This window comes from Falco cherrug, chromosome 3, assembly GCF_023634085.1.
Source record: "Falco cherrug isolate bFalChe1 chromosome 3, bFalChe1.pri, whole genome shotgun sequence".
NCBI lineage: Eukaryota > Metazoa > Chordata > Aves > Falconiformes > Falconidae > Falco > Falco cherrug.
In genome coordinates this window covers 111086028-111109991 of record NC_073699.1, presented here as the reverse complement: position 1 = coordinate 111109991, position 23964 = coordinate 111086028, and the positions used below count along the sequence as shown (strand labels likewise).

The window sequence follows — 23964 nt, the reverse complement described above, 5'->3', positions numbered from 1 at the left end:
CCGTGGACGGAGAATGCTCTGGGTACCAGAGATGCAGGTGACAGGGTACATCCTTCTCCCCATCTTCCCTCCATCCTGCACCATTTCTGGGGAGTGCAAAAACGGGCATCTGGGGGCTTCTGATTGATTTTTGAGGGTATATGAACCCCTTGGGATGTGTCGCTGAAGCAAAGGAAAGAAAACATTAGCACCCAAGCCAAACCCAGTTACAAAATACTGCAAGGAAACACACCGATTCCTATAGGATTTATTTCCACGCTCCCAAAATTTCCTTTCCTCTGGAAACCGCGAGTACTCAACTCCCCAAAACAGGGGATTTTTGTACCAAATATCCTCAATTCACAGTCAAAAAAATGGTTATTTCAGCCAAATCCCCCCGTTTCGGCGCAGCCGGCACTCGCTGAATGCTCTCATCACTATTTCTGCAGCTCCAAGTGCCCCAATATATACAGATTCCTTCTTTATACAGGTAATAATATACATCATATTTATATATATATATATTTATATATATATATATATATATTCACACGCAGACACACAGACACCTTTGGCCAAAGAGCCGGCACCTCCAAAGCCCGCAGGGAGGTTGCCGTTCCTGCCATTAAAAACTCCCCTCTCCCCATGCACAAAGCTGTTTTCTTGGGGGGGGGGGGGGGGGGGGGGGGGAGAAGAAAAAAAGCAAAAAAGCCCATTTTTCAGTCTTTTCCTCCTTAAAAAAAACTAAAGGGTGATGCACCCAGGGCAGGACCACCCCCGGCAGCTTTTGGGTGGCTTTTTGAGGTAGGTGCCGGGTGGATGGGTGGGGGGGGGTCCCGCGGTGCTATAGCATCAATGGCACCTGCCAGATGAGCAGGGTGCTGTCGGCATCGCTTCCCCGGCGCGGCGATTCAGCGTTGAAGTTACGGTAACCCCGGCCCCCCGAAACGATGGCCACCGAGGAGATCTCCTTGCGTGGGGTGTCACGGGCACAGGGTCGGCTCCGCACCCAGACGTCGGGGTCATCAGCCATCTCATAGATGGAGCCGTCCTCCTCCGTGTGCGCCGGCGTGCCACCCGTGGGCGCTTCCCGCACCGACAGCAGCTGCCCGGGGAGGTGGGAGGTGGATCGCAAGCGGTATTGTAATAAAATCCCTTTTTTTCTCATTTCCCGAGGTGGGGGACCATCCAGTTCTGGGGGTTTCTCTTCCTCACCCTCCTCTTCCTCCTCCTCATCACCCTTCAGCACATCGGGTGCCAGGGTGCTCAGCGCCACTGCCAAAAACTCCACGGGGCCACCGTGCCCATTGAGGGACACCATGCCTTTTCCTGCCAAAAAAAAAGGGGGGGTTGCTAAAAACAAGCCCCAAAATAAGGATGCATCTGCCCAGGGAGGGGGTTTGTGGGTGCTCACCAGTGATTTTGGGGATGCCCTCCAAGCGGGGCACGGGCAGCAGCACGATGATGCCCTGGTCAGTGCCCACCCAAAGCGAACCCTGGCAGATGAGCAGGCTGGTGACACGGACATGTTTTTGACCTGCATGAGCGGGGAAAGAAAAAAAATTAAAAAAAGAGGGTGAGGGATGATTTTACAGCAGCATCTTCGCAAATAACCCATCACCAGTGGATTTTTCATGGGGAACACACTCCAGAGCCCCTCAGAACCAAGCAGCATCTTTGCACAAAGGTCTCCACGCCAAGGAAAGCACTACAAATATAAACAAAAAAAGGAGGGGGAGAAAAAAAAAAAAAAAGTGAGACTTCTAATGGCAAATGAATATTTTATTGCCAGGACTTAGCGCTGCACGGCGTCGAACTCGGCAAAGCAATATATCTGCGGAGATGCAACTCCAGTTTCTCCAGGAGGACTTTATTAATGACCTGTCGAGTTAAAAAGGATGAGGGAGCGCAAGTTCAAAAACGCATTAATACCCAACGCTCACTCGCCCAGGAAGAAAAGGAAGTGATAAATATTTTAACATGCCCTAAAAAAAAAAAAAAAAAAAAAGGGAAAAGTGACTTACATGAGTATCGTGCTTATAACTAATTACACAATTATGTTGCTCTGTAGCTGGAACTAGGGGAGAGCCAACCTTGCAAGCCTGGGGCAGGCGAGAGCCGGGTGGGTGGACACAGCGGGGAGATGGTGCTGGATGGTAAGGTGGGGAAAAAAGGGGTGCACAGGGTAACGGCAGTGGGGTGCACGCATAGATGTGTGCAGGGGTGCAAGGATGTGGTGCAAGGATGCATGCATGGGGATGCACGTGTGTCTGAGGAGGCATGTGAGGATGCACACGCAGTGCAAAGATGGGGTGCAAGGGTGCAGGGGTGCAAAAATGGGGTGCAAGAGTGAACGGGTGCAAAGATGGGGTGCATGGGTGCAGGGCTGCAAAGATGGGGTGCATGGGGTGCACACACTTGTGCAAGGGTGGGGTGCACGGATGCAAAGAGGAGGTGCGCCTCTGAGGTGAGTGGGTGCACACACGGGGTGAGCGGATGCACGTGCACACACAAGGGTGGGCTGTACGGATAAGGTGCACACATGGGAGCAACGGGTGCAAAGGTGGGATGCAGGGATGTGCGCACGGATGCAAAGGCACCACTGGCTCTGTCTCTGCATTCAATGAGGAGAGACCCCAGAGGCCCAAGCTCAAATCTTTACACCATTAACCAAATAAATTCCTCACAGTTTCTCTGCACATCAGCACAGCCATAAAGCAAAGCAACACACCCATGGGGTGATGCCCCACCTTGCCCATTAATTGCAATTAAGAGCCAGGGAGAAAGGGCAGCTCACCCGGGAGGACGAAGGTGGTCCTGGTGGCAATATTGATCTCCTGCAGATGCTCCAGCGTCTCGGTGTGGAAGAGGCGGATGGAGGAGCCTGAGGAAAAGGCCATCCAGACCCCGCTGCCCGCCTTGATCATGTGCGTGACGCTGGCCTCCGTGTCCGGGTGGGCCTCGAAGGTTTGCTACCAGAAGGGGAATTGCAAAAATGAAATCAAAAAGTTGCTCCCTAAAACTGCTGCTGCCTTGGGCTCTCTCCAGGAGCTGCATGGGGAGGGGACCAGAGTGACCGTGAGGTCCCCCCATCCTCGCCAGCTCTGGCCAGAGGACACCAAAACCAGCCCATCTCCAAACCCCTCGGGGTTTTTTTTGGATGATAACACAGCGTTTCCCACCCCCTCCACCTTCTTTTTCTTCTTTAAAAGACTCATTTGCCTGATGAGCTGCATCTGCCAAATCCACCCCAAGGTGGGACAAGACCTTCCTGCTCCCCTCCAACGACAAAAAACAGTGACAAGGCTCAGCCCCCTTGCAAGAGCTCTTTGGGGATCACGGACTGGTCCATCTGCTTCCCAAACTCCCCGCCAGAGCATTTCCCTACCAGACACAGGATGCAAACTGCAGGAAAAACATCTTCTTGCATCCAAAAAGTTGCCCATGCTGCAGCCTGGGCTGCGGGCAGGATTGAGGGATAAAAACACGTCAGCATCAAAGGGTTAAATCACTGGGGGAGAAACCTGCAGGCAGCAACTTCACCCTCCCTCTCCTATGGCTTCGAGACATTTTTTTGCCTTAAAATTTATTTGATATGCGTATTAAAAAAAAAAAAATAAAGAGGAGCTGGTATCAACCCCCTTCCCAGAGAGGACCAGCACAGAGCATCCCCCCCAAACCAGCCCAAACCAGCGGTAAAGAGAGACTTTTAGGTGATGTCCCCCTCATCCCCCACCCCACAGGGGGTTTATTCCCGAGTCTCTGGTCCCACCCAGGCAGACCCAAGACCCTACACTACACAGCTCTCCATCAAATACCATTTATACCATCCCCCAAGCATCCCACCACCACCGTTTTTTTCCTCCCCCATCACTTTTCTTCTGCAAAAATTCCCACCCAGCTCCTGTCATAAATAAAATCAGAGACTGAAAGCGAATCCAGTCCCCGATGCATTATTCATCCCCGGCACCGCCGTTAGGCTGGATTTACGACAGCTAATACATGCAAACTAAGTTTGGGCACTAAATGTGAAAATTAAAGGTGGGAGAAAGGGATTTTTTAAAAGGAAAAAGCAACTATTCAGCACTCCCTGTTTATGCAGCTGCAGAAGACATCTCTGCATCCTCTTCCTGTGACACCATGTTGGAGGGAAGGGACCCAAAAGTAATGAAAAGCAGCAAAAAGCAGCAATAAAAGGTTGGTTTGGGCATTGCATAGGCAGGGATGCGCCTGTGCCTGTGCATCCTTTGGGGCTTAAACCACGGTGACCCCCCCAAAGCCACCTCTGCATCCCCCTGCAGATGTAGCACAGGGGTCCCGGCGATGCTCCCTACCTGGGTGCGGAGGCTGGTGGCATCGAGGACAGTGACCTGGTTGGCACAGCTGGCCCAAAGGGTCTCATCCAGCGTCAGGAGAGCTCGCACGGGGCCGGTACCCACAGCCAGGCGGGTGGGCTGCTCCGCCAGGTCCCACAGCCCCCCTAGAGCAGAGATGCCAGGATTGGGGTAGGGGGGAGCAAGAAGATGCTCAGCAAAAAGGAAAATCATCTTTTGATACAGCTGAAGCTGCCCTAAAGGGCTGCTGGGGTCAGCTGCGAACGCCTTGTGTCCCCAGCATCACCCAGGATGCCTCTGAGCATCTTCGTGCCACAACCCCAAGGATGAGGGGAGTTCACACCCCCAGCTTCACCCCCCCCAGAGCCCCTTTGACCCCGTGCAAACAGCTTGTTAGCAGCAAACAACTGGCCACCTGCAACACTCCGGCACGTTCCTTGCTGGAAAAGCCAAAAATTGATTTTTTAATTTATTTTTTATTTGCTCTTGAAGCAACACTCCAGAGCCGATTCATCCAGGGTGGATCTGGAGTGTCTGTGAACAGCATCCAACCTGGATTTGGATGAATTCACCACCAGCAGTGGCTGAGAAGCTTCAATAGATAATTGCTCTCCTTTCCTTATTTCCAATGCAATTTTTTTTTTTTTTTAATAAAACCGTAAGAACTGAGGGATAAAAGAGCCCTTTGGGCGCTCGGACCTCTGCTCCCATCAGCAGGAGTTTGCAACCGAGCCATCTTTCAGCAAATCCTAATTTTCACGTAAAAACAAGCTATTTCAGGTAAGCTTTTTCTTTCCAAAAAGATAAGGATAAGATTAAAAACCCCACCCTGCAGTCCTGCCAGCAGCTGGCTGCCTTCAGTGTGCCTTTCTGCAATTGAAATTAAATTAAAGGCACTTTAATTGGCTTGCACCGTTGCGGTAAGGTTGGAAAGGGGATGCGCAGCACCCCAAAATGCAACTGAAGTGGTTTTACTGGCTCTGGGTTGGTTTGGGTGCTGCTCTCTGCAGGTTACCTGGGAGCAAATGAAGGTTTTTGTCCAAAAATAGGCCAATGTGACATTATTTGAGGCTCTTTCCTACCCTCTAGCGACAAAGCAAAGGCATTTAAGAGCCCAGGCGAGGAGTCCCTGGGGAGGAAGGCTCTCAGCAAGCCACAGCCTTGGCCCCAGCTGGAGCCAGGGAAAATAAACCCAAAATCAAGCTAATGAAGGAAAGAGGTTTTGTGTGGATGAGGTTTGGAGGGGATCAGCTCGGTTTATAGCATGAAAAAGGTAAATTTTTTGAAGCCAAGAGCTCCGATTGCTTGCGCATCCCAGTGTCAGACCCCTCCTGCATCCCTCGAGTGCAACCAGCCTCCCAGCAAACCCTTTGCTGCGGTACCAACCCCTCCCCAGGACTGTTTTCTACCCTTTTCCCCCCAAAACTGAGCCCCTTCTGCATTCGTCTTGGCGATGTAAACCAGCTTCCCCTCTCCCGGGCTGCAAGGAGCAGAATGAAATAGTGGGAGCAGGGGGATAATGACAAATATTTATCACCATTTTAGCAGCCAGCGTATCTTGCCGGCACGAAGAACCTCCTGCTCCATACTTTTGAGGGGTCCCACCACAAAGCCTGTCCGAAAGCATGCACGGGGGTGCCCTCACCGTTGCTGCGGGGGTAGGCGGCCACGGTTCCATCCTGTAGCCCTGCAAACAGGTACTGGGGGCTGTGCCGCAGGCAGAGGACGGGCTGCATGCCCGGGCTTTTGCAGGTCAACAAGCACTGCGTCCCTGTGTCCACGCTGCCGTAGACGGCGATGCTGGGGGGGGGGGGGGGGGAACAGGGGGGAGATGCAGGAGATGGTGCTGGTCCTCAAGGCTCGGTGCTGGCGATCGCACCGGAGGATGGATGCAGAGGCTGCGGGCTCACCTGCCATCCTGTAAGCCCAAGCACACGGTGGGATGCGGGGATGCGGGGGGCTGCTCGGTGGTGGGGTGAGGCTCCTGGGTGCCCGCCGGGCCCCCCTCGCCCCCCTCAGGGATGTACTCCATGCACAGCACCGGCGAGGCTACTGGGAAGGACTTCACCGTCCGCGGCACGGCGCGGTTGAGGGAGAAGATCTCCACCTGCCCCCCTGCACCTTCCTGCCCCCCCCCAACCTGCGGGGAGCAGAAAAGGGGTGTTAGCACCAGCCACGAGCGCTGAGGAGGGGGTCTGCAGCCAGCATGACCCAAACCCGGCAGGTTTTGCCCCGTTTTGGGGTGGGTTTGCTCACCCAGAGGTAGCCCTGCGGCAGCGAGGTGCTGACGGCGGAGAAGCCCAGCAGGGAGGACTGCACAGGGTTGTGCACGGCAGTGCCAAGCTGCAGGAAAGATCGGGGCGTGGGGGGGTTACAACACCCCCGAATTACCCTAACACATGCAGGGTATCCATGCACGCCCCAAAATTCGGGATCGAGCCACAGCCTAACTTGTATTTTTAATTTTTCCAGAGTGGATTGCACCGATTTCTGCCTTTGCAACCAGCCTGGCCGCCCCATCCAGCCCATCCGCCATGGGATTTCTGCCTTTATTCCCCAAAATGATGGATGTAAAGGGGAAGGAGGTGTTGGGGGGGGCTGGAGAAGAACTTGGCTGTTGCTCTTACCTGCAGATCGAGGGCCTTGGAGGAGAAGGCAGGCATGTGGCAGGAGAGGATGGGGCACCAGAAAGGAGCTTTGCTCTTCTTGTCTTCATCGGGACAGAGCCAGCCCGGCTGGTTCTCTTCCCCTGTGGTGAGCAGAGGAGATTGAAGACAGCCAGGACACCCCTTAGCATCCCTCCCCTCCCTGATGGGACCCCAAAATCAGGCATGTGAGGTGCAGGGTGCTCATCTCCAACCCTAAACCACCACCATCATCTGCAGACCTGGGGTACATCTCACCCCTCTCCTCCAAACTACTGCGCAGCACGCAGCCAAACAACTGCCTCGAGTGGCAGCAAAAAAAAAAAAAGCCCCCCAAAAAACAGATAATATATAAAGGGGGGGAGGGAAATACACCCTAATGTGTTTCTTCACATTAGGCTTTAATGTGTTTTCATTTCGAACTCATGGATACAGGATTATCCCCTAGGCATCCCAGATTAAAATAAAAACAAGACCCAAACCAAACACATAAACTGGTGAAAACAAGAGAATCAAAAATCTTTCCAGCCCAGGGGGATCCGAGCACTCAAATAGGATTTCAAATGATTTTTTTTTTTCCCTTCCATTAAAACTCTTTTTCTTTTGCTGCAGTGGCTGGTGGAGTTAAATAGGAATAGGGATAGGGAAGCAGCAGGAGGGACGGCTCCTCCTTTGCTTATTCATATTATTTCATGGAAAATGGGTCAGCACCATCAGCACGAGAGCCAGTGGAAATCCATCACCAGGTGATGCCAACCTGGAGATGCCACCTGAGAGCAGCAAGCCGCATTTTGAGCCAGAATTATCAATTCCCATCATTTCCAGTTGTGACCTCGCAAAATGTTCTCTACCCCTTTGCTCTCAATTCCCCCCCCCCCCCACTGCCCCATTTCGCATCAGGATGCTGGGACTGAAGCAAACCACCTCGCCACGCTCCCAAATCTGGCTTTTCAGAGCAAGGGTGATGGCAAGCCCCACGCCATGAGACCACTCACGCAGTCCTATCTTGGCCAAGTGCAGGCGATTCACCCAGGAGATCTTGCTCAGGGGGTTTGGGGTGATGAAGACCACCATGACGCTGATGGGGCGGCCAGACCTGCATAGGGAAAGCATCATCACGTTGATCTTCAGCCTCCTCCTGCCCAGGGTGGGAAGAGCCCATCCATGATCCACAAACTCACTTGTCCGGCTTCCCAGGCAGCAGAAGGCGGAGGCGGCACTTGTTGGCAGAGTGGATCTCCTCTTCCTTCACCTTCATCATCCTCTGCAAGGCCAAGCACCAGTCCTGGGCCACCGTCATGTTCAGGTTCTAAAGAAAAAGTCATAAAATCACAGCAGTGCCTCCAACACAAGCCTGAATCACCCCCAACTATCATCTGCGGGGCTCAGGAGGATGAGGTGACCAGCAGCCCCTGAGGGTCCACACGGTTATCGCAACGCAGCCAGGCTTGGTTCCACCCAAATCATGAGTCTGACCATGCTTTGGCACACAGATACCTGGTAGGTGCCATGCAAGGTGCTGATGAGCAGGGTGATCTGCTCCACCACCGCCAGGTCCTTCTGCAGGTCCTGCAGCTCCTGGAAGAGTCGTGGTGGCCCCAGGTAGACTTTATCTTGGGTGGAAAAATGGAGAAATGAGGTCCAGGGAGGATGCTCCATCCCACCCCACCGAAACCAGCCCAACACAGGATCGAGGGATGGGTGCTCACTGTGCGAAGCCTGCCCGGCTGGCGCGTGCTTCTTGGCACCGGCGTTGTGGATGACGACGTTGTCCTTGTCGTAGGCACCGCTCTCCTGCCCCACCTCCACCACCTGCACCTGCGGGAGGGCCGTGCTCCACTTCACCACGTATTTGGGACCCAGGGGCACCAGGCTGCTAATTTCCAGCTGGCCTCTGCCGAGGGAGGATGCAAAAGTGTAGGTAAATCCATGAGCAGGCACTGTGGCTTGCCCTGCGAGCCCTGGCAAAATGCATTTTGCAAGCCAAGCCCCTCCACTGGTAACCCCACGCCGTGCACTGGTGCATGCCTGCACCCCCAGATGTGGGGCACACGACCACAGCAGACCACAAGCAGCACCTACCCTGCGTTCACCGGCCTGAAAGAAGGGAAAAATGGTTAAGAAAGAGGTGTGATGGGGAACACCCCAAAGGTTTTCCTCTACAGCATCAACCTCCACTAAGCCCTGAGGTCCTAGCAGGCTCCCAGACCTCGCACCAGCTCCAGGACACCACAGTCAAGAGGGGATGGGGCTTTGCATGGAGACATGTCCACAGTGGGGGCAAAGCAACCCCAGACCAAGTGGTTTCCCCCTCCAAAATAAGGTGAGGGGGTTTTAAAACTCCGTGGGGTAGAGCGAGAAAAACCCACTAAGCCCTGAAATCGAGTTGGGGAGAGGCAAGGTCCTTACATCGGTGCTTTGCAAAGGGATTTGGGGGTCTGGGGCCATCAGCACGTACTTGAAGTTGATGTTGGCGCAGACCAGCATGTCATTGAGCAGGAAAACCTTCCTCTCCTTTGACTTGATGAGCTGCCCCCGGTCGCCGTACACCGTCTCCGTCAGCGTCTCGCAGAGCAGGAGCTGCCGCTGCCCCGAGCTCAGCAGCTGCAAAGGGGATGGAGCAGGCAGGGGGCTCAGCCTGGGGGCTCTTGCAAGCCTCCTGTCCCAAAATTTGGTTGCTTTTCTCTTATTGCAAGGATTTTCCTCCAACCAGGACCACACGTGGCTCCCAGCTCTGCAGAAATGGCCGTGCAACAGGCTCTGGGGCTGCACAATGCAAACCCCCTTTGCACCCTGTATGTCCAGCCCCCAGGAAAGCAGAGCCCTGGAAGACCGACGTGGTCCTTTTGCAGCTGGTTTTGGGTCTCTCTTCACCCCCCAGCTCTAAATCCCAGTCCCAGGGCTGAGCTGGTGGGTGCCCCGCTGCGCTTTTTGCCACCACGGCCCAGGATATGTCGCAAGAACTTCACTTAGGGGATGTTTGGGTTTTTTGCCACCAACAGTTGCAAAATCAGGCGGATGAGACAAAGCAACTCATCCTTGCTTTTCGCTGGAGAGGAATTTCCCCGTGCCAGCCTCAGGATTTGCTTTTGCTCAACATCCTTTTGGATAAAACCGGGATTCTTGGCTTCCCCACCCCCCTGACGCAGAAAGGAAGGTGGAAGCAGCAAAGCTCAACCAACCAGCTCCAAAACATACCCATCACAAGGATGAGGGCGTGAGGCTGAAGGACCCACCTTGTTGAGGCTGCTGCGGTCGCTGATGCTTTTGCTGAGCTGCTGGATTTCGGCGACTTGGTCGGCCAAGCGCTTCTGCTCGTTGAGCTTCTCTGCCAAGGTCTCCAGCTCGGTGAGGGCCAGCTGGAGGGACAGGCGGTCCGCATGGCCCTTGGGAGTGTTTTTCAGCATGTCCTGGAGCAGGGAAAGGATGGGGGACAAAAGCCACCCCAGGAAAATCAGCCCTGTGGGGACTGCTGTGATCGGAAGCGCTTTCAGCACCTCCGAAATCAAAGCTTGGAAGAAGATCCTTGGGATGGTCCCCAAAGCTGCAACCAAGCTGCCAACCCGAACCCGCGTCCCTTCCTAAACCCTTTCCCACAGCACCCAGGTTGCAAAAAAATGGGGTGCAAAGCAAGAGAGGTGCAGGTACCCCTTGCCCATACCTGCAGGAGTAGGATGAACTGAGGGAACCTCTGGATGGGCTTCACCATCAGCCCATAGAGCGTGACCCGGTCGGCGCTGGCCATCTGCCTCTTCTGCAGGGGCGGGGGGCAGGGAAGGCAAAAAAAGCAAAGTTTTCAGTGATAACAGCACCCAGCAGTGCCATGTGCCTGCGTTTGGGTCCTGCTCACCTTGAGGAAGTCGAGGAAGGCAGGTTTGGTGAGACAAGCCTTCTTGATGAGGGACATGGCAGTGGTGAAGTTGTTGACATAGTCGCTGTAGACGTCCAGCACCATTGACTTGGAGAACTGGGGAGAGGGCAGGAGGAGAGGTGCGATGGCGTGGGGCTCCCCCAAAAAGGAAGGCTCAGCAAAACGGGGTGGGGGTGGGGGTGTGTGTTTTTGGAGTGATGCTGAGGATGCTGGTGGTACCCCAGGTGGGGGTGCATCACTTGGATCCTCCCCCCACCTCAGCTATCACAGAGAGGAGTCCAGGGGCAGGTTTGGCAGCGGTCCCCCAACTTTTCCTCCTACCGAGGCCACGAAGAGGTCCCCGATCTTCTCTGCCGAGTCCCACTCAGCCACGCGGGAGGCAAGGGCGATCTGGAACATGGAGTGGCACTGCAGGATCTCCTTCAGGCGAAAAAACACCACCTGGCACTTCCTAGCGCTCAGCACCTTCGGCTCCATCTCCATCAGCGGGTTCCTGTAATCCTGCAGGAGGTGCCGGTGCATCAGCATCCCTGCATCCTTGTGCGCCCCTGACCCCTCCCCCCCCCCAAAAAAAAGGGGGGGTCCCCCACCTGCAGGATGCGTTTCAGGGAGTCCACGTAGCTCCGCTCACTCTGCACGATGGAGCCCAGGATATGCCGCCGTACCACCTGCAACAACGCTGGGGGTCAGCTGGGGGGGCCCCCCCACCCTGAATAACGGGATGGGGGGTGCACCACGGGCACAGCGTGCTGCAGAAGTGCTGACACAGCAGCATCGCTTTCTGCTGACCCGCCCTTCCCTGCTTGCTCAATCATGGGACCAAGAGGAAGCTGTGCCCCCCCCCAACCCCCCCACCCCACACTGACCTGCTGTGGGCTCAGCCCCTCGGGCATGGGCCCCAGCTCCGGCGGCGGGTGCTTCATGTCAGAGACTGTGACCTCCAGGAAACCTGTGTCCTCCTCCTCCGAGTCCCCTGCAGGGCAAAAAATCCACAACCGAATGCCAAAAATCCCCAAATTTTAGACTTTTTTGGGGTCTAAAGAAGAGCCCGTGGCCCCATCAGTGGCTTGGCTGGGGATGCGGTTGGGTTTGGAGCTGCCAGCGAGATGGACTCCAGCGTCCTCCCAGCATCGTGTGTCCCTCCCGGAGCCCCAGCCACTGTCACCGGACACCAGCATGAGTCAGGCTCCCGGCAGGGACCGAGCCAGCTCCCCACGGGAAGGGGACAGAAAGTGTCCCCGGCCCCCCAACAGCCACCCTGGATGGGGGAAGAGCCCCCACCCCCGTCCTCACTCCAAGGGCGGGTGCAAGCAGGGAAACTGGGGGGGGAAGGAGCCACAAGCCACAAGCCAAAGAAAATGGGGAAGGCAAGAGGCCAACACTGGCCGGCCGGCATGGCGATCCCTTACCCGAGGCCGAAGCAGCTGAGGAGGAGGAGGGTGAGCGAGCCAAGGCGGCGTCGCAATGCAGGGATGGCCGCTTCTTCCACATGGCCGCAACGCCCCGCTACGGCCACCCCGGCCCCATCCCCATCCCCTATAAATAGCCGGGCACGGGGAGGACCGGCTGGGCTGGAGGGGAGGGCGCTGGCGGCCGGGTGACCTTTTTCCTTCCCTAATTTTGGCAGGGAGGATCGCCACCCTTAGCTGCCAGCTCCGTCAGCTCCCCCTGCCCATCCCCGTGCCCGGGGGATGGGATGCTCTGCAGCACCCTGGGGACGGGATGCCCTGCAGCACCCCGGGGACCCCAAAAGCATTTAAGCCCCCACCCTGGCAAGGCTAAGCCGCATCAGGGACATGCAGCGAGGCTGGGACACACACGCCGGATCCCTCAGGCAGCCCCGGCTGAGCCACCAGGCCACCCACTGGGATCCTACCTCCCCCGTGTTGCTCCAGGGAGACCCTCGAGCTCCATCGGGAAGGCGGCTGCTTTTCCGCCTCCACCGCCCTCCTCCTCTGCTCCCCAACCCCTATGTGACAGCAGGAGGGTTAGGAAAACACCCCAAAAATCAGTATTTCAGGGCAGATCTTGCCCTGTGTCCAAGGGAGGCACCCATGGGTGCTGGCGTGGTGGGGCACTGTCCTGCTCCCAAAAGGGCATGGGTGCTTGGAGCAAGGAGCGAGCCAAACCGACTGGGCTTGCATGGGGATGCAAAGAGTGGGGGAAAAAAGTTAAAACAGAGCTTAAACCGCAGAAAATAAATCAGCAAAAGGAAAAGCTGAAAGCTGTAAGGATTTATAATGAAATTTTTTAAAAACCACCCTCAAAAAGGCTTTTTTTGGCTGTCGAAGGCAATGGGGGTTCCTCTGCTTACCCGGTGCTTCTTTCCGGTGCAGGAACGTCACCTTCCTCATCACCGCGATCTTGGTCTTCTCCAAACCATCCTTGGTGCCGCTTTTAGCCGCTTTCATCAGCTGTGTCATCTGGGCAGGGGGGCAAGAGGGACCAGGAGGCTCGAGGCAGCACCGAGACCCCATTTCAGGTCTGGATCCAGCGGTGCCACCCCTTTGGGGACATCCCCCCACTTTGGGGACATCCCCTCTGAGCATCGTCCCCGTTTTCCCAGGCAGCCCGAAGGGGAGGAAGAGAAGGCAGGTGGTTGAGGAAGAAGGATGCTCTGGCATCTCTCCTCCCTCCGCCAGGACATGGCTGTGGGCAAGCAGGCACAGGCAAAGCGGGAGCATGCAGCAAAAGCAGAGAGGAGGGGGGGGAAGGGAGGCACGAGCACATCCATCCCCTCCTCACGGCCGGGGGTTTGTGTACCAGAGTGCAAAGGTCGGGGGGGGGGGGGGGGGGGCGGGGAGCTTTCACACCTCAAATCGCAGCGGTTTTAGCCCAAGCTGACATCCAACGTCACCTGCCCAACCCAAACTGGCCATAAAGTCCCAGCCTGGATGGTTTGGGGCTGGGAAAGGCTTTGCACTAAGTTTCTACGCCTCCCAAGAATCTCCTTCCCCACCTGATTTCCACCCTGTATCGGGGGAAAAACCTTCTCAGATCCATCTAGCCCACGGGCAACCTTGCTTCGTCCAAATGCCCCTTAAAAAAAAACAAACACCCAAAAAAAGCAAATGGTTTGGGCAGCTGGAGGACGGGGAGCTGCAAGACAGATGGACACGAGAGGCAGCTTTGCGGTGCTTAGCTCGATTTTTTTTTTTTTCTCCTTTGGGGGATAAATCAGGATGAATTCAACCTGGATAAATTCTGGGAGGGTGGGTTGTTGTTTTTTTTATCACCCCCTGGGAAATCTGGGGGACAAGGGACAAGGGAGGGAGGAGGGACAGTACCTTCCAATCGTACTTCTGCTTCAGCTCCTGCATGTCTCTCCCCCCAACTCTTAAAGCCAGGATGTCCCTCTTAGTCCTGGCGTATCTCTCCTTTAGTCTATTCAGGTCTGGAGAAAGCTGAGCCCAAAGCAAACCAGGCGGGAGGAGAAGGCAGAGGAGGCGAGAGAAGGCAGAGAAGAGATCCAAGTAAGCAGCAAAAAAAAAAAGGAAAAAAAAAAAAAGGAAAGAAGAAAAAAAAACAACACAGAGGAGGAGAAATCATCCCAAAGCAGCACAGTACAGGCAGCATCTTCCCAAAAATCTGGCTTTGCTTGAGCAGGAAAGGGAGCAAGCGCAGGGAAAGGCAGCAGCCACGCTCCAGCAATGCCAAAATGCAACAGGAAAGGGGGGAAAAAAAAGGGGGGGAGAGGGGAAGGAAGGAAAAAAAAATAAATAATGAACCACCAAAGTTTCAGGCTGGCTTTGCAGCAGGTGACCCCAGGAACCACAGCATCCTCTGCGGGAGCAGCTGGGCTTGATGCTCCAGTGCCTTTATCCAAGCAAACCCAAGGGAAAAAAAAAAAAAAAAAAAAAAAAAAAAGGAAAATAATAATAATAAAACCATCAATTCAAGCATTACCTTGGGCTGGAAGGATGCCCGCTGCTTGGCTGGCTCGGCCTCCGGCTTGGTGTCCTCGCCCGAGTCCTCGCTGTAGCTCTCGAATTCGCTGGAGCTCCAGCCCAGCTCCTCGCCCGCCCGCGGCCCCTCGCCCCGCTGCACCTCCTCGTAGATCAGGCTGCGCTCCGTGCCGGCGCCTGGCGAGCAAAATCCAGCTCCGGCTCCTTCCAGGGAGGCCATTCCCCTCCCCAGGGACCCGGAGAAACCCCCCCAAATCCTCAGGGTCTTGCAGTCCCTCTGGAAACACATCTGCCTTCATCCCTCCCCAATCCCAGCGGTTTTCCGGGGTTATCCCCCTGAGCATCCTTTCTAAGATGCGCTTTTCCCTGCTGGAGCGTGCCTCAGTTTACCCAGCTGGAAAATGGGCTCGTGGTCCCTGGGGAACCGGGGAGAGGAAGGTCTGTCCCTACCGTCCTGCTCGGCATCGAGAGTTTCACAGGGGACATCGTCGTAAATCACATCATCCTCCACCTCCGGGAACTTGAAGCGCTCACCTTTGGGCGACAACCCCACCCCCACCCCAGGGACTCAGGTCAGCACCCCAGGATCAAGCCAGGATGGAGGAACCCTTCCCAAGCCTTGGCAGGTTTGGGGGTTGTTGGGGTTTTTTTCAGCATTTTAACCCACCTTGGCAGATGCTTTTCCTCTTCCAGGTCTGGGCATCGACGTGGGGGTCTCCACCAGCCTCCCCATTGCTCACCCCCACCGGCAGCCTGCAGGAAAAGGGGTCAGGGAGCACCCCGGGGTGCAAACCCCCCAGGATCAGATGCACTCAAGCCCCCCACCCCCATCACCTCCCATTCCTATTACAGGGGTTCACAAACACAGAATAAAGCTTGTATCTGGGGCCCCCTGCCCTTGCCCATCTGCTTCCTCCTGGATTTGGGGGTCCCAGATTTTAGGGTCACGATGGCTTTTTAAGTAGGTCCAGGCAACCTACAGGGGGATGATGCAAAAGACCCAAAAATGGCTTTTTTTAGCCACGGCCTGCTGCAGCACAGGAGGATGCGCCAGCATCGGGGAGCACAGGGAGAAGGTCCCCAAACCTGGGGGGGTCCTGACCCTCTCGCTGAACCTTGTGCCTGGGCTGCCAGGGGGGCACAAGCCCTCCTTGCAGCCAAATGGGCATCTTTTCCCCCCAAATCTGCAGCTGGGGTGAACACCAGCCCCTTCAAACACCCACCCCCACGGGTTTCTCCCTCATCTCCTTGGTTGGGGGTTGGAGGAAGCCCCCATCACCCAGTTAACCACAGACCCCCCGATGGCACCCACAGCCCCCACAGATCCCCAGGGCTGCAGGGTTCACCCCAAAACCCTGGAGCTCTCCTGCTTGTAGCCCCCTTTGCAAGCAATGGGGAGAAGTTGGGGAAACTGAGGCACGGCAGCAGGCCGCAACATATTGAACAGGGCAGGGGACAAACCCCAAAGCTGTGCTTTCTCCTTCAAGGACTCAAAAACCCCTAAAATCCCCCCCAAAACCCCACATACCCTTCCTGGGTCTCCGGCACCAGCCCATCTGCGGAGAGGAAAAGCAAAGAGAACCAGCGCTGGCACCCAGGCTTGGGTGGCACCACCCTGGGCACGTGAAGGGGACACAGTGGGGACATGGGAGACACCAGGGACCCCCCGCCCATGTTCCTCACCGACGCCGGAGCTGGCAGCACGCCGCCTACGAGGAGGTGCCCGGAGGACAGCTTCGCCGCTCGGCTCAGCCGCTGAGTCCTCTTCCTCCTCCTCCTCTTCCTCGCTGTCCTCAAAGTCAAAGGCTTCACCGAGGTCTTCCTCCCCGTGGGGCAGGGGGCTGGGGGTCTCCAGGGCAAGATGGTCACCTGTGAGCAGAAACCCCGTCACTTGGTGTCCCCCTGCAGTGCTGCTGTACCATAGCAGGGATGGAGGGATGCAGGGATGGGAGGGATGCAGGGATGGGAGGGATGCAGGGATGGGAGGGATCCAGGGATGGAGAGGACAGAAGAGAGCATCACCCCAAAAACCTGCAAGATGCAACAGCCCTTCATGTTTTCACGACCCAAAGAGGCTCTGGCAGGGATGTGTAGGATGCTCCCAAGTGATTCACCCCCTTTCTGCCAAAGGCTGGGTGTGTGTCCCCCCAAAAAAAGACCCCAGCTCTGGTGGGTTGACAGTACCTACTGCAGGATGGGGGGGCAGCTCAGACGAAGCCATGGCACAGGGGGTCCGGACACTCCGCCTGGGCCCTTCCCCGAGGCTTTCCTGCAGGAAAGAAGGAAAGGGAGGTTGAGAGGGGCAATCCGCCCCCCCCAGATCCATCCCCAGGAGAGAAGGCAACGTGGAGAGACCCCAGGTGGGATGGATCCAGCTCCGGCCGCTGTAAAACCTTGCAAGGAAGCAGAAAAGCTGCTCCCAGGTCCCAGTTTGCCCAGCAAATTCACCCCATGCATGGCAAATTTATCCCGTGCACGGCAAATCCAGCTCCGAGCATCAAGGTTGAAGGTCTCGGAGGCTGGGAAGCGCCAAGCATCCTCCTTGCAATCGATGGCTCATCCGCTCGGGTAACCAGAGACGCCCAGCACAACTCCCTGAAAGGTCGCCAAGAGGAAGAGGAAGGACAGAGCAGGGACCCCCAAGTCCAAGGGATGATGCAGGAGAAAGAAACGACACCCAAGAGGCTGCAAAGCACAAAACGGGGCCAAACTCTGCTCATGTGGTCCTGCTGGGAGCAGCAACTGGTGCACGACGGATGCCACCACCCTGCTCCGAAGAGCTGTGACCCCCCCAGCAACCATTTCTTCCATGCCTGGACCCTCATTTCCTCTGGGAGGTGGATATAGGGGATGTACAGACGCAGGACTGATCCCCCCCAAAAGGATCTATTTAATCCCCCTGTACCACAACCCCTTCAACCTGCAGCACAGCATGGGTGCAATTGCCCCACATGGGTTTGCAGCAAGCCATACAGCTCCAGGGCCACCTAAATATATATGTGTGTATATATATGTGGGTCTAGAGCACAGCAAGAGGGAGCTGAGGTCTGGGACCACCTCCAAAATTTGCATTCACCCCTGGAAAACAAGCTAGAAACTCCTTGCAGTCTCAGCACGGGCACAAGCTGACGTCACAACCCTGCCAGGCTGCCAAGTGCTCAGCGACCCCAACCCCATCCCACTGCAAACCCCCCCAAAGCATCCAGCTAAAACCCACCCGACCCTTTCCCAGCCCTAAAAATAATTTAAAATAAACCTCTTCCCCCCGCTTCTTGACCTGCATTACCGCCGCAAATATCCTCTTCCAGCCACTTTTGCAACCAGCCCCTTGCCTCCATAAACAGGTTAATAGAGATTTGTTTGTGGGGAGGACGCGGGGACACTTATTTTTTCCTCCTGGAACTCTTTTCCTGGCGCTGGAAACAGCAAGCAGTTGGCAGCCGAGGCTGATCTCATATGTCACCTAACCTGCTTCCCATTAGCGTGGGAGCAGCAAGTCTCTTCTCTCCCCACTTCACAAGCCCTGGGTTTTATCCCTATGGATGTGATGCCAACCAAGCCATAAATCCACGATAAACCAGCCCCAGGAGATGCGACGGAGCAGAGGACCACAGGGGAGAGAAGAGGAAAAAAAAAAAAAAAAAAAAAGGAATAAGCCATATTTCTGCAGCAACACCTCCAAAAACCAACCAAAATGAGTTTAAAATAATGACACCTGGGTAAACGAAACCCAGCAGAGAGATGCTTCTTGTTTTATCCAGAAACCAGTTTGCTTAGTGGTTTGGTTTGCCCTTCCAGCCACACAACAGCTTCTGCATTCAGAGAGGGGAGCAAGGAGGACGATGCGCAGCCAGGCCCTGTGGCTTGCTCCCGGTTTTATCCTGCTAGCGGGGCAGGAGAAGGTCACATCCCATTTTGACAGTTGACATAAGCTCCCATCAGCCCGATTTGTCCCAGGGCTGGTTATTTTTCCGGCCGCGAGCACGCCTGCCCCTGAGGAGAATTACCAGCTTTCCAAAACAACCCACTGCAACCTTTAATTGGGTCTTGTTAAATTTAAAAAAAAAAAAAAAAAAAAAAAAGAAAAAAGGTTATTTTGCATAATTTTTAATAGCAAAACTGCTATCAGGGGTAGAAGCATCCCAGTAGCAAAAATGAAAAATGCATCCCGTGGGATGGGGTGAAAAGCTGGTGGGACAAGCTGCCCTACCAGGGAGATGCCTCCAAAGCAGCGTGGGATGGCAAAAAGGGGATGCAGGATAATCCAAGAAGGACGTGGGGATGCAACGTAATCCAAGAGGGATGCAGGGATACGATCTCATCCTTGGGAAAAAACGGCTAGAAAGCCCAGGGGAGCTGCCGGGTCCTCACCCCACCGGCAGCATCACGAGCTGCGGCTCAGCACCGTCTCCTTCCCAACCTGGGTGGGGAGGGAAAATAAACGGAGCCGGAGCTAAATAAAGGCAGAAAAGCAGGGCCATCTGCTGCGGCCAGCCCGACCCCTTGCCTGGCAAGCTGGCAGCTCTCGGGCTTTATTGGGTTTATTTTTAGCCGTCGCGACGGAGCGACAGGTCCCAGCTGGCAGGGACGGCTGCCAGCCCTGGGGACCCGGCCCTGCTCCGAGCATCATCCTCCACCACGCTGCCCCATCCTGCCGACCCCCTTTGTCCTTCCATCGAAGGGTTTGCAAAAAAAAATCCATAATATCGCAACCGGGATTTACCCCGGGAATCCCTCCTGCTCCTCTCTGCGTCCCCGCCGTGGTAATCCCTCCTTATAAATAACCCCGGCACTATTTATAAGGGATGGAGCGGGGCGGGATAGAAATAGAAATTCGCTTTTGTCTCCCAAAAGTTTCCTCCGACTCCTTATGAATCCCTCCAGCTGGTGGCCCCACATCCCAACTGTGGCTTCAAGCCTCATTTCACCACCCGGATGATTTACCACCGTCACCTCGATCAAAAAAAAAAAAAAAATTAATTCTGATTATTCCCAGCCAGGGTAGAGTAGCACCATCCCCGGAGCAAAGCAGGGATGTTTTCTCCCCCAGATCCCCGTCCTTTAAAATAATAATTCAAAAAAATCCCAGCAAAAGTCTTCTGCAATTTGTTTTTTTCCCAGCCCTCATTGGGTCTGTGCAGTGCATTATCGGTGCTTTTATGGCAGAGTGGTTTATTTCCCAGTTTTCCAAGGAAAGAATTGAGGAGATTTGAAGGCATCCGTGTCGGAATGAGGGCTCTGGTGAAGAAAAATTATACTCAGTCTTCAAAACTTCCCCAAATCGGGTGTTTTGATGCAGTTGCAGGTGGAGGAGGCAGCAATAAGAAGCAAGTGGTAGGAATGAAACGATAGCAAAAGATGGGGGGTCCCCCTAAAAAAAGCCAACAGATATTTTTCCCCCAAAAAAAACCATTAAAAAAAGGTTTTCCCAGAAAAAAAGCCAAAAAGAGCGGGTTTGCCCCTGAAAAAAAATTCCACGAAAAGTCCTGATTCAAAGCAATTTGGTGATAATATTTTAAATGAACTCTTGCCAAAAAGCATCATCTTATAGGAGAAGCTTTTCCTCAACACGGTGTTTCCCTCTTTCGCCTTGAAACTACTCTTCTGGGCAAACAGCCTGCAAATATTCCAGCTAAAACCCGAGACCTGGAAAACCGCCACTGTTTTCCTTCTGATTCGCTTTTCAACATCACCGCTTAACCAGAAAAAATCCATCCCTCGTCCAGCTCGTGCCGTGAGAAGTACAAACGCAGGGGGAAAAGGGGGGGAAAAGAAAAAAAGAATCATAAAATCAGAATTATTGCACTGAATTTTTTTTTTTTTTAAAAAGAGCCTGTGCTGCAAAGATTTCTTGCGGAGAGACCCAAAAAGCAACAAAAAATATTTATTTATTGCCAAAAACCTCCCCAGGCCAATGTTTACCCCCATCTCTCCTTCTCAATGTTTGCAAAGCAAATGCAAAGTTCACCCACTGCAAAACTATCCCAGTCAGGAATCTGGAGGCAGAAGAATTTGAATTAAAAATAACACCAAAAACAGCGAAAAATTGGGATTTTTTTTTCCCTATTAGTGTTTCCAGCTCAACATTCCCAACAACTTGGTGGTTTGCTTTATTGCAAAGCTCCAAATTAAAGCATCTCCCACCAAAATTTCCTCCTGCTGGGGCGCTGGGATCACCTTTTTTGGGGCTGAAAAGGGACTGAAAAATCAGCATCAGGTGATGATGCTGATTTATTTGAGATGCCCCCCTCCCCCCCCCCCCAAATTCTCCACTTCTCCCCCCATTTTGCAAACACCAGCTTAAGCACCCCATCAAATACTGGGGGGGTTCCACCCCGAAAATGCATTTCTATACTTTTTTTTGGGGGGGGCTAGTATTTTTGAGCAAAATGCTCTTTGCAACCTGGCACCTCGCTAAAACACATTTAATACTTAAAAAAAAAAAGAAAAAGGGTGCAAACAGAAGGAAGAAAAATAGCGCCGCGACTTCACCCCCTTTGCAAGCCTTGCAGCGTGCAATGCAACCTGGTGCAGCAATGCAACCAATGGCTGGGAAAAAAAATAAATCAATAAAATATTGCTAAAAAGGGGGAAAATTACCATTATTTGCTGTCAAAATTATCCCGGAAGTTCTCACCCCTCCCAAAATTGCAGTTTCCTGCAGGTGCTGCAAATCCCAGCCGGGAAAACCCAGGAGGGATTTGCAATGTCGCGGAGTTTGCAAGAAAATGGGGTGAACTGGGAGGAACCGGTGCGGAATAAGCGCGATGCAGAGACGGCCGCCCCCTCCCTCCCCATCGCTCCTGCTTTGGGCTGATATATTTAAAAGCAATTAAAAAAATAAATATATATACATATAAAATATATACGGATAATAAAAGCCCCGATCGCTGGCAGCAGCGGGGAGGCAAAGGGCAACCTCCTCCCCCCACCAGAGGATGCGATCAACTATAGATCCGCATCCTATGTGGGATATAGCGGGATTTGGGGCGGGATGAGATGAATTTTGCTGACCTGGGAAGGCCGCGGCTCCTCCGGCTTTGTATCTGCATCGGCCGAGCAGGCCCCCGGCGGGCAGGCGACGGCGGGGAAAGCAACCCCCAACCCGATGGGGATTAACCCCCCCAGGCCCCTACAAGGGGGTGCCCAGGGTGGGTGACCCCCAGCTGGCACCCATCCCCCAGCCCAGCACCCCCAGAGCCCAGCCAAGGGCTCGCTGCCGGATGGGAGCTGCGGTCCAGCGGCTGCACCGAGGGATGCCGGGATTTTGGGCAGCATCTCCCCCCCCTCCTCTTCTTCTTCTTCCCAGGCAGCTCTGATTTATACTCTTGGTGATCCCAAGCCTAATAAATAACACACACCCCCCCCAAGCAGGATTTAGCCCCTTCCTTGCCTTTTAACCCCCTGGATGCTGGGGTGCCTGGTTAACCCTTTCGCTGCCAACAGCATCCCCCATGCAATAAACAGCCCGGACCTGGGTGGGTTTGCAGCAGGAGTTTCCAAAATTTCCAGGCAAAGAGGATTTTTTTCTTTTTTTTCTTTTTTCTTTTTTCTTTTTTTTTTCTTTTTTTTTCCCAGGATATTTTACATCCAAGCCACCAGCTGTGGGGCTGGCAGTCCCAAAACACCGCTCCACAACCCCCCATTCCAGGGTGCTTCCCCCACACCAGCTTTTCAAGCCATAACACCACCATTCCTCCAAATACACTGTACAGAAAAAAAAAAAAAAAAAAAAAAAAAAAAGACAAGTTACGGCGGTGCAAGGCTCCCTCGCACACCTTTCTTTAAATGCAATATCCTGGCTACTAAATGCACCCATCTTACCTATTTCATCGGAGTTTGGGGCTGTTTTTCTTGCTGGGAAGGAGTTTTCTGCCACTGTCACAGCGTTACCTGCCAGCACACCCCAGCTGCTGCCGCCCAGCCCTGCTGGAAAACATTCCTTGCAAACAAACTCAACAGCTGCCAGGTTTATTCCAGCTTGGAACCAGCCAAACAAGCCCGGCAAAGAAAAATAAAAAATAAAATATATATATCCCAGTGCCCTTCGGATGACTTGAAGGCAGCCGAAAGGAAAAAAAAACACAACCAAATCCCTTTTCCTTTGGGTAATGACATTGCTGTCCTGCCCGGTGCTGCTGCCTGTAGAGGTGCTGAGCCCTGCCAAAATCTCTCTGCAAGAGGGAACAGGACCCAAGCATCGCCGCAGAGAGGGCTTCACCCCCACCGTCCCCCTGTTTGGACAGGGGAGACCCTCCCCAGCCCGGTTTTGGGGGGGCTGGGTAGCAGCAAAAGCAGCTCAGCGGCAATCACGGAAATTAAAGTCATTTTTCTGGTTTTTCAGATCACGCTTCAATCATGACTCAACCTTCCATTCCCTGGCCCAGAAACTTCGTGGAAAGGACTTCAAGCCCTCCCGAAGGGGCGAGGGGCCACTGCACCCCAAAACCAGCTCTGCAAAGCTCACAGCAAGGGGAGAATGGAGCCAGAAGCACCCCAAAGCACCCCCCCTTCGCAGGCTGCTGAGCCAGGAGCACCCAAAGCACCCCCCCTTGCACTTGCCTTTGCACCAGCCGAGCAGAAACGCATCCATGGGGCGCACGCAGCACCACGTGGAAAGGTCGCAGCACCCCCCCGGTGGGGGACATCAGCCCCACAGCCAGCTCTATATGGTACAGCCATACGTCCGCACAGATGTATAGCGCTAACCGTCCCAGTGAGCCGCTGATTAAATGGTTTTCTGGCCCCGTTGCATTGGCAAAGGGGGTGAGTTTATGCACCACCACCCCCGAATTGCACACACAGAGCACTCAAAAGTGATGTGCAAACCCCCTGGCAAGGGTGCACCAATGCACCCCGGAGTATTGCCCTCCCTGGCACCCATAGGGTGCCCCCAGCCCCAAAAAACTCACCCTGTGCTAATTAAAAATAGGAGGAACAAGAGATTTCCTTGACGGTGGCCGGCGTGTTGGCACCGGTGCGGTGCCCAGCGTGCCCGCAGCACTGACTCAGCCAGGGCTGGGTGCCGGCGTCAGCAGGGCTGGGCTACCCTGGGGTACTGGGAGCTGAAACACCCCCCCAGAATAAATAAATTCTCAAGAAAAAGAGATTAAAACTAAAACAATGCCCTACAGATCATCTCCCCTGCAAGCCAAGGGGGGTCCTGGCTGCAGCACTCACCCAAGAGGCCCCCCGACCTTGCAGGGCTGCATGTTTGCAGCAGGGTTGCC

General features: G+C 54.4%; 1 protein-coding gene and 1 long non-coding RNA gene across 6 annotated transcripts; one reads left to right on the top strand and one right to left on the bottom strand.

Annotated features, from left to right (window-relative positions):
* Window positions 1-231: 231 nt before the first annotated feature.
* ARHGEF10L (Rho guanine nucleotide exchange factor 10 like) lies at window positions 232-22928 on the bottom strand. 5 transcript variants are annotated; one of them, XM_055705256.1, is made up of 28 exons: window positions 22559-22928; window positions 16919-17003; window positions 16418-16603; window positions 16263-16290; window positions 15402-15487; window positions 15185-15268; window positions 14736-14911; window positions 14117-14233; window positions 13144-13252; window positions 11696-11802; window positions 11420-11497; window positions 11151-11330; window positions 10809-10925; window positions 10620-10712; window positions 10195-10368; window positions 9417-9562; window positions 8668-8852; window positions 8456-8571; window positions 8140-8267; window positions 7954-8054; window positions 6941-7062; window positions 6570-6656; window positions 6224-6453; window positions 5959-6113; window positions 4314-4459; window positions 2777-2951; window positions 1394-1516; window positions 232-1308 (listed from the first exon to the last, which is right to left on the bottom strand). In XM_055705256.1, the coding sequence occupies exons 2-28, from the start codon at window positions 16953-16955 to the stop codon at window positions 824-826; spliced, it is 3771 nt and encodes a 1256-aa protein (XP_055561231.1). In that variant the 5' UTR covers window positions 16956-17003; window positions 22559-22928; the 3' UTR covers window positions 232-823. The 5 variants fall into 5 exon arrangements, with proteins under 5 accessions (XP_055561231.1, XP_014137814.3, XP_055561232.1 ...); XM_014282339.3 differs by lacking the exon at window positions 22559-22928 and adding an exon at window positions 21749-21979; XM_055705257.1 differs by lacking the exons at window positions 14117-14233; window positions 22559-22928 and adding an exon at window positions 21749-21877.
* LOC129735640 (uncharacterized) lies at window positions 11815-14660 on the top strand. The gene is made up of 3 exons (XR_008731415.1): window positions 11815-12268; window positions 13166-13311; window positions 14213-14660. It is a non-coding gene; the product is annotated as an uncharacterized LOC129735640 (long non-coding RNA).
* Window positions 22929-23964: the final 1036 nt, after the last annotated feature.

Bases quoted from the DNA above. Each gene is read 5' to 3' on its own strand.
- ARHGEF10L (XM_055705256.1), bottom strand. From the start codon at position 16,955: ATGGCTTCGTCTGAGCTGCCCCCCCATCCTGCAGTAG. The intron at 14,912-15,184 runs GTAGGGACAGAC...TTTGCTCGCCAG, and splicing joins TCTCGATGCCGAGCAGGACG to GCGCCGGCACGGAGCGCAGC. The intron at 8,055-8,139 runs GTGAGTTTGTGG...TTCCCTATGCAG, and splicing joins CTGCCTGGGAAGCCGGACAA to GTCTGGCCGCCCCATCAGCG.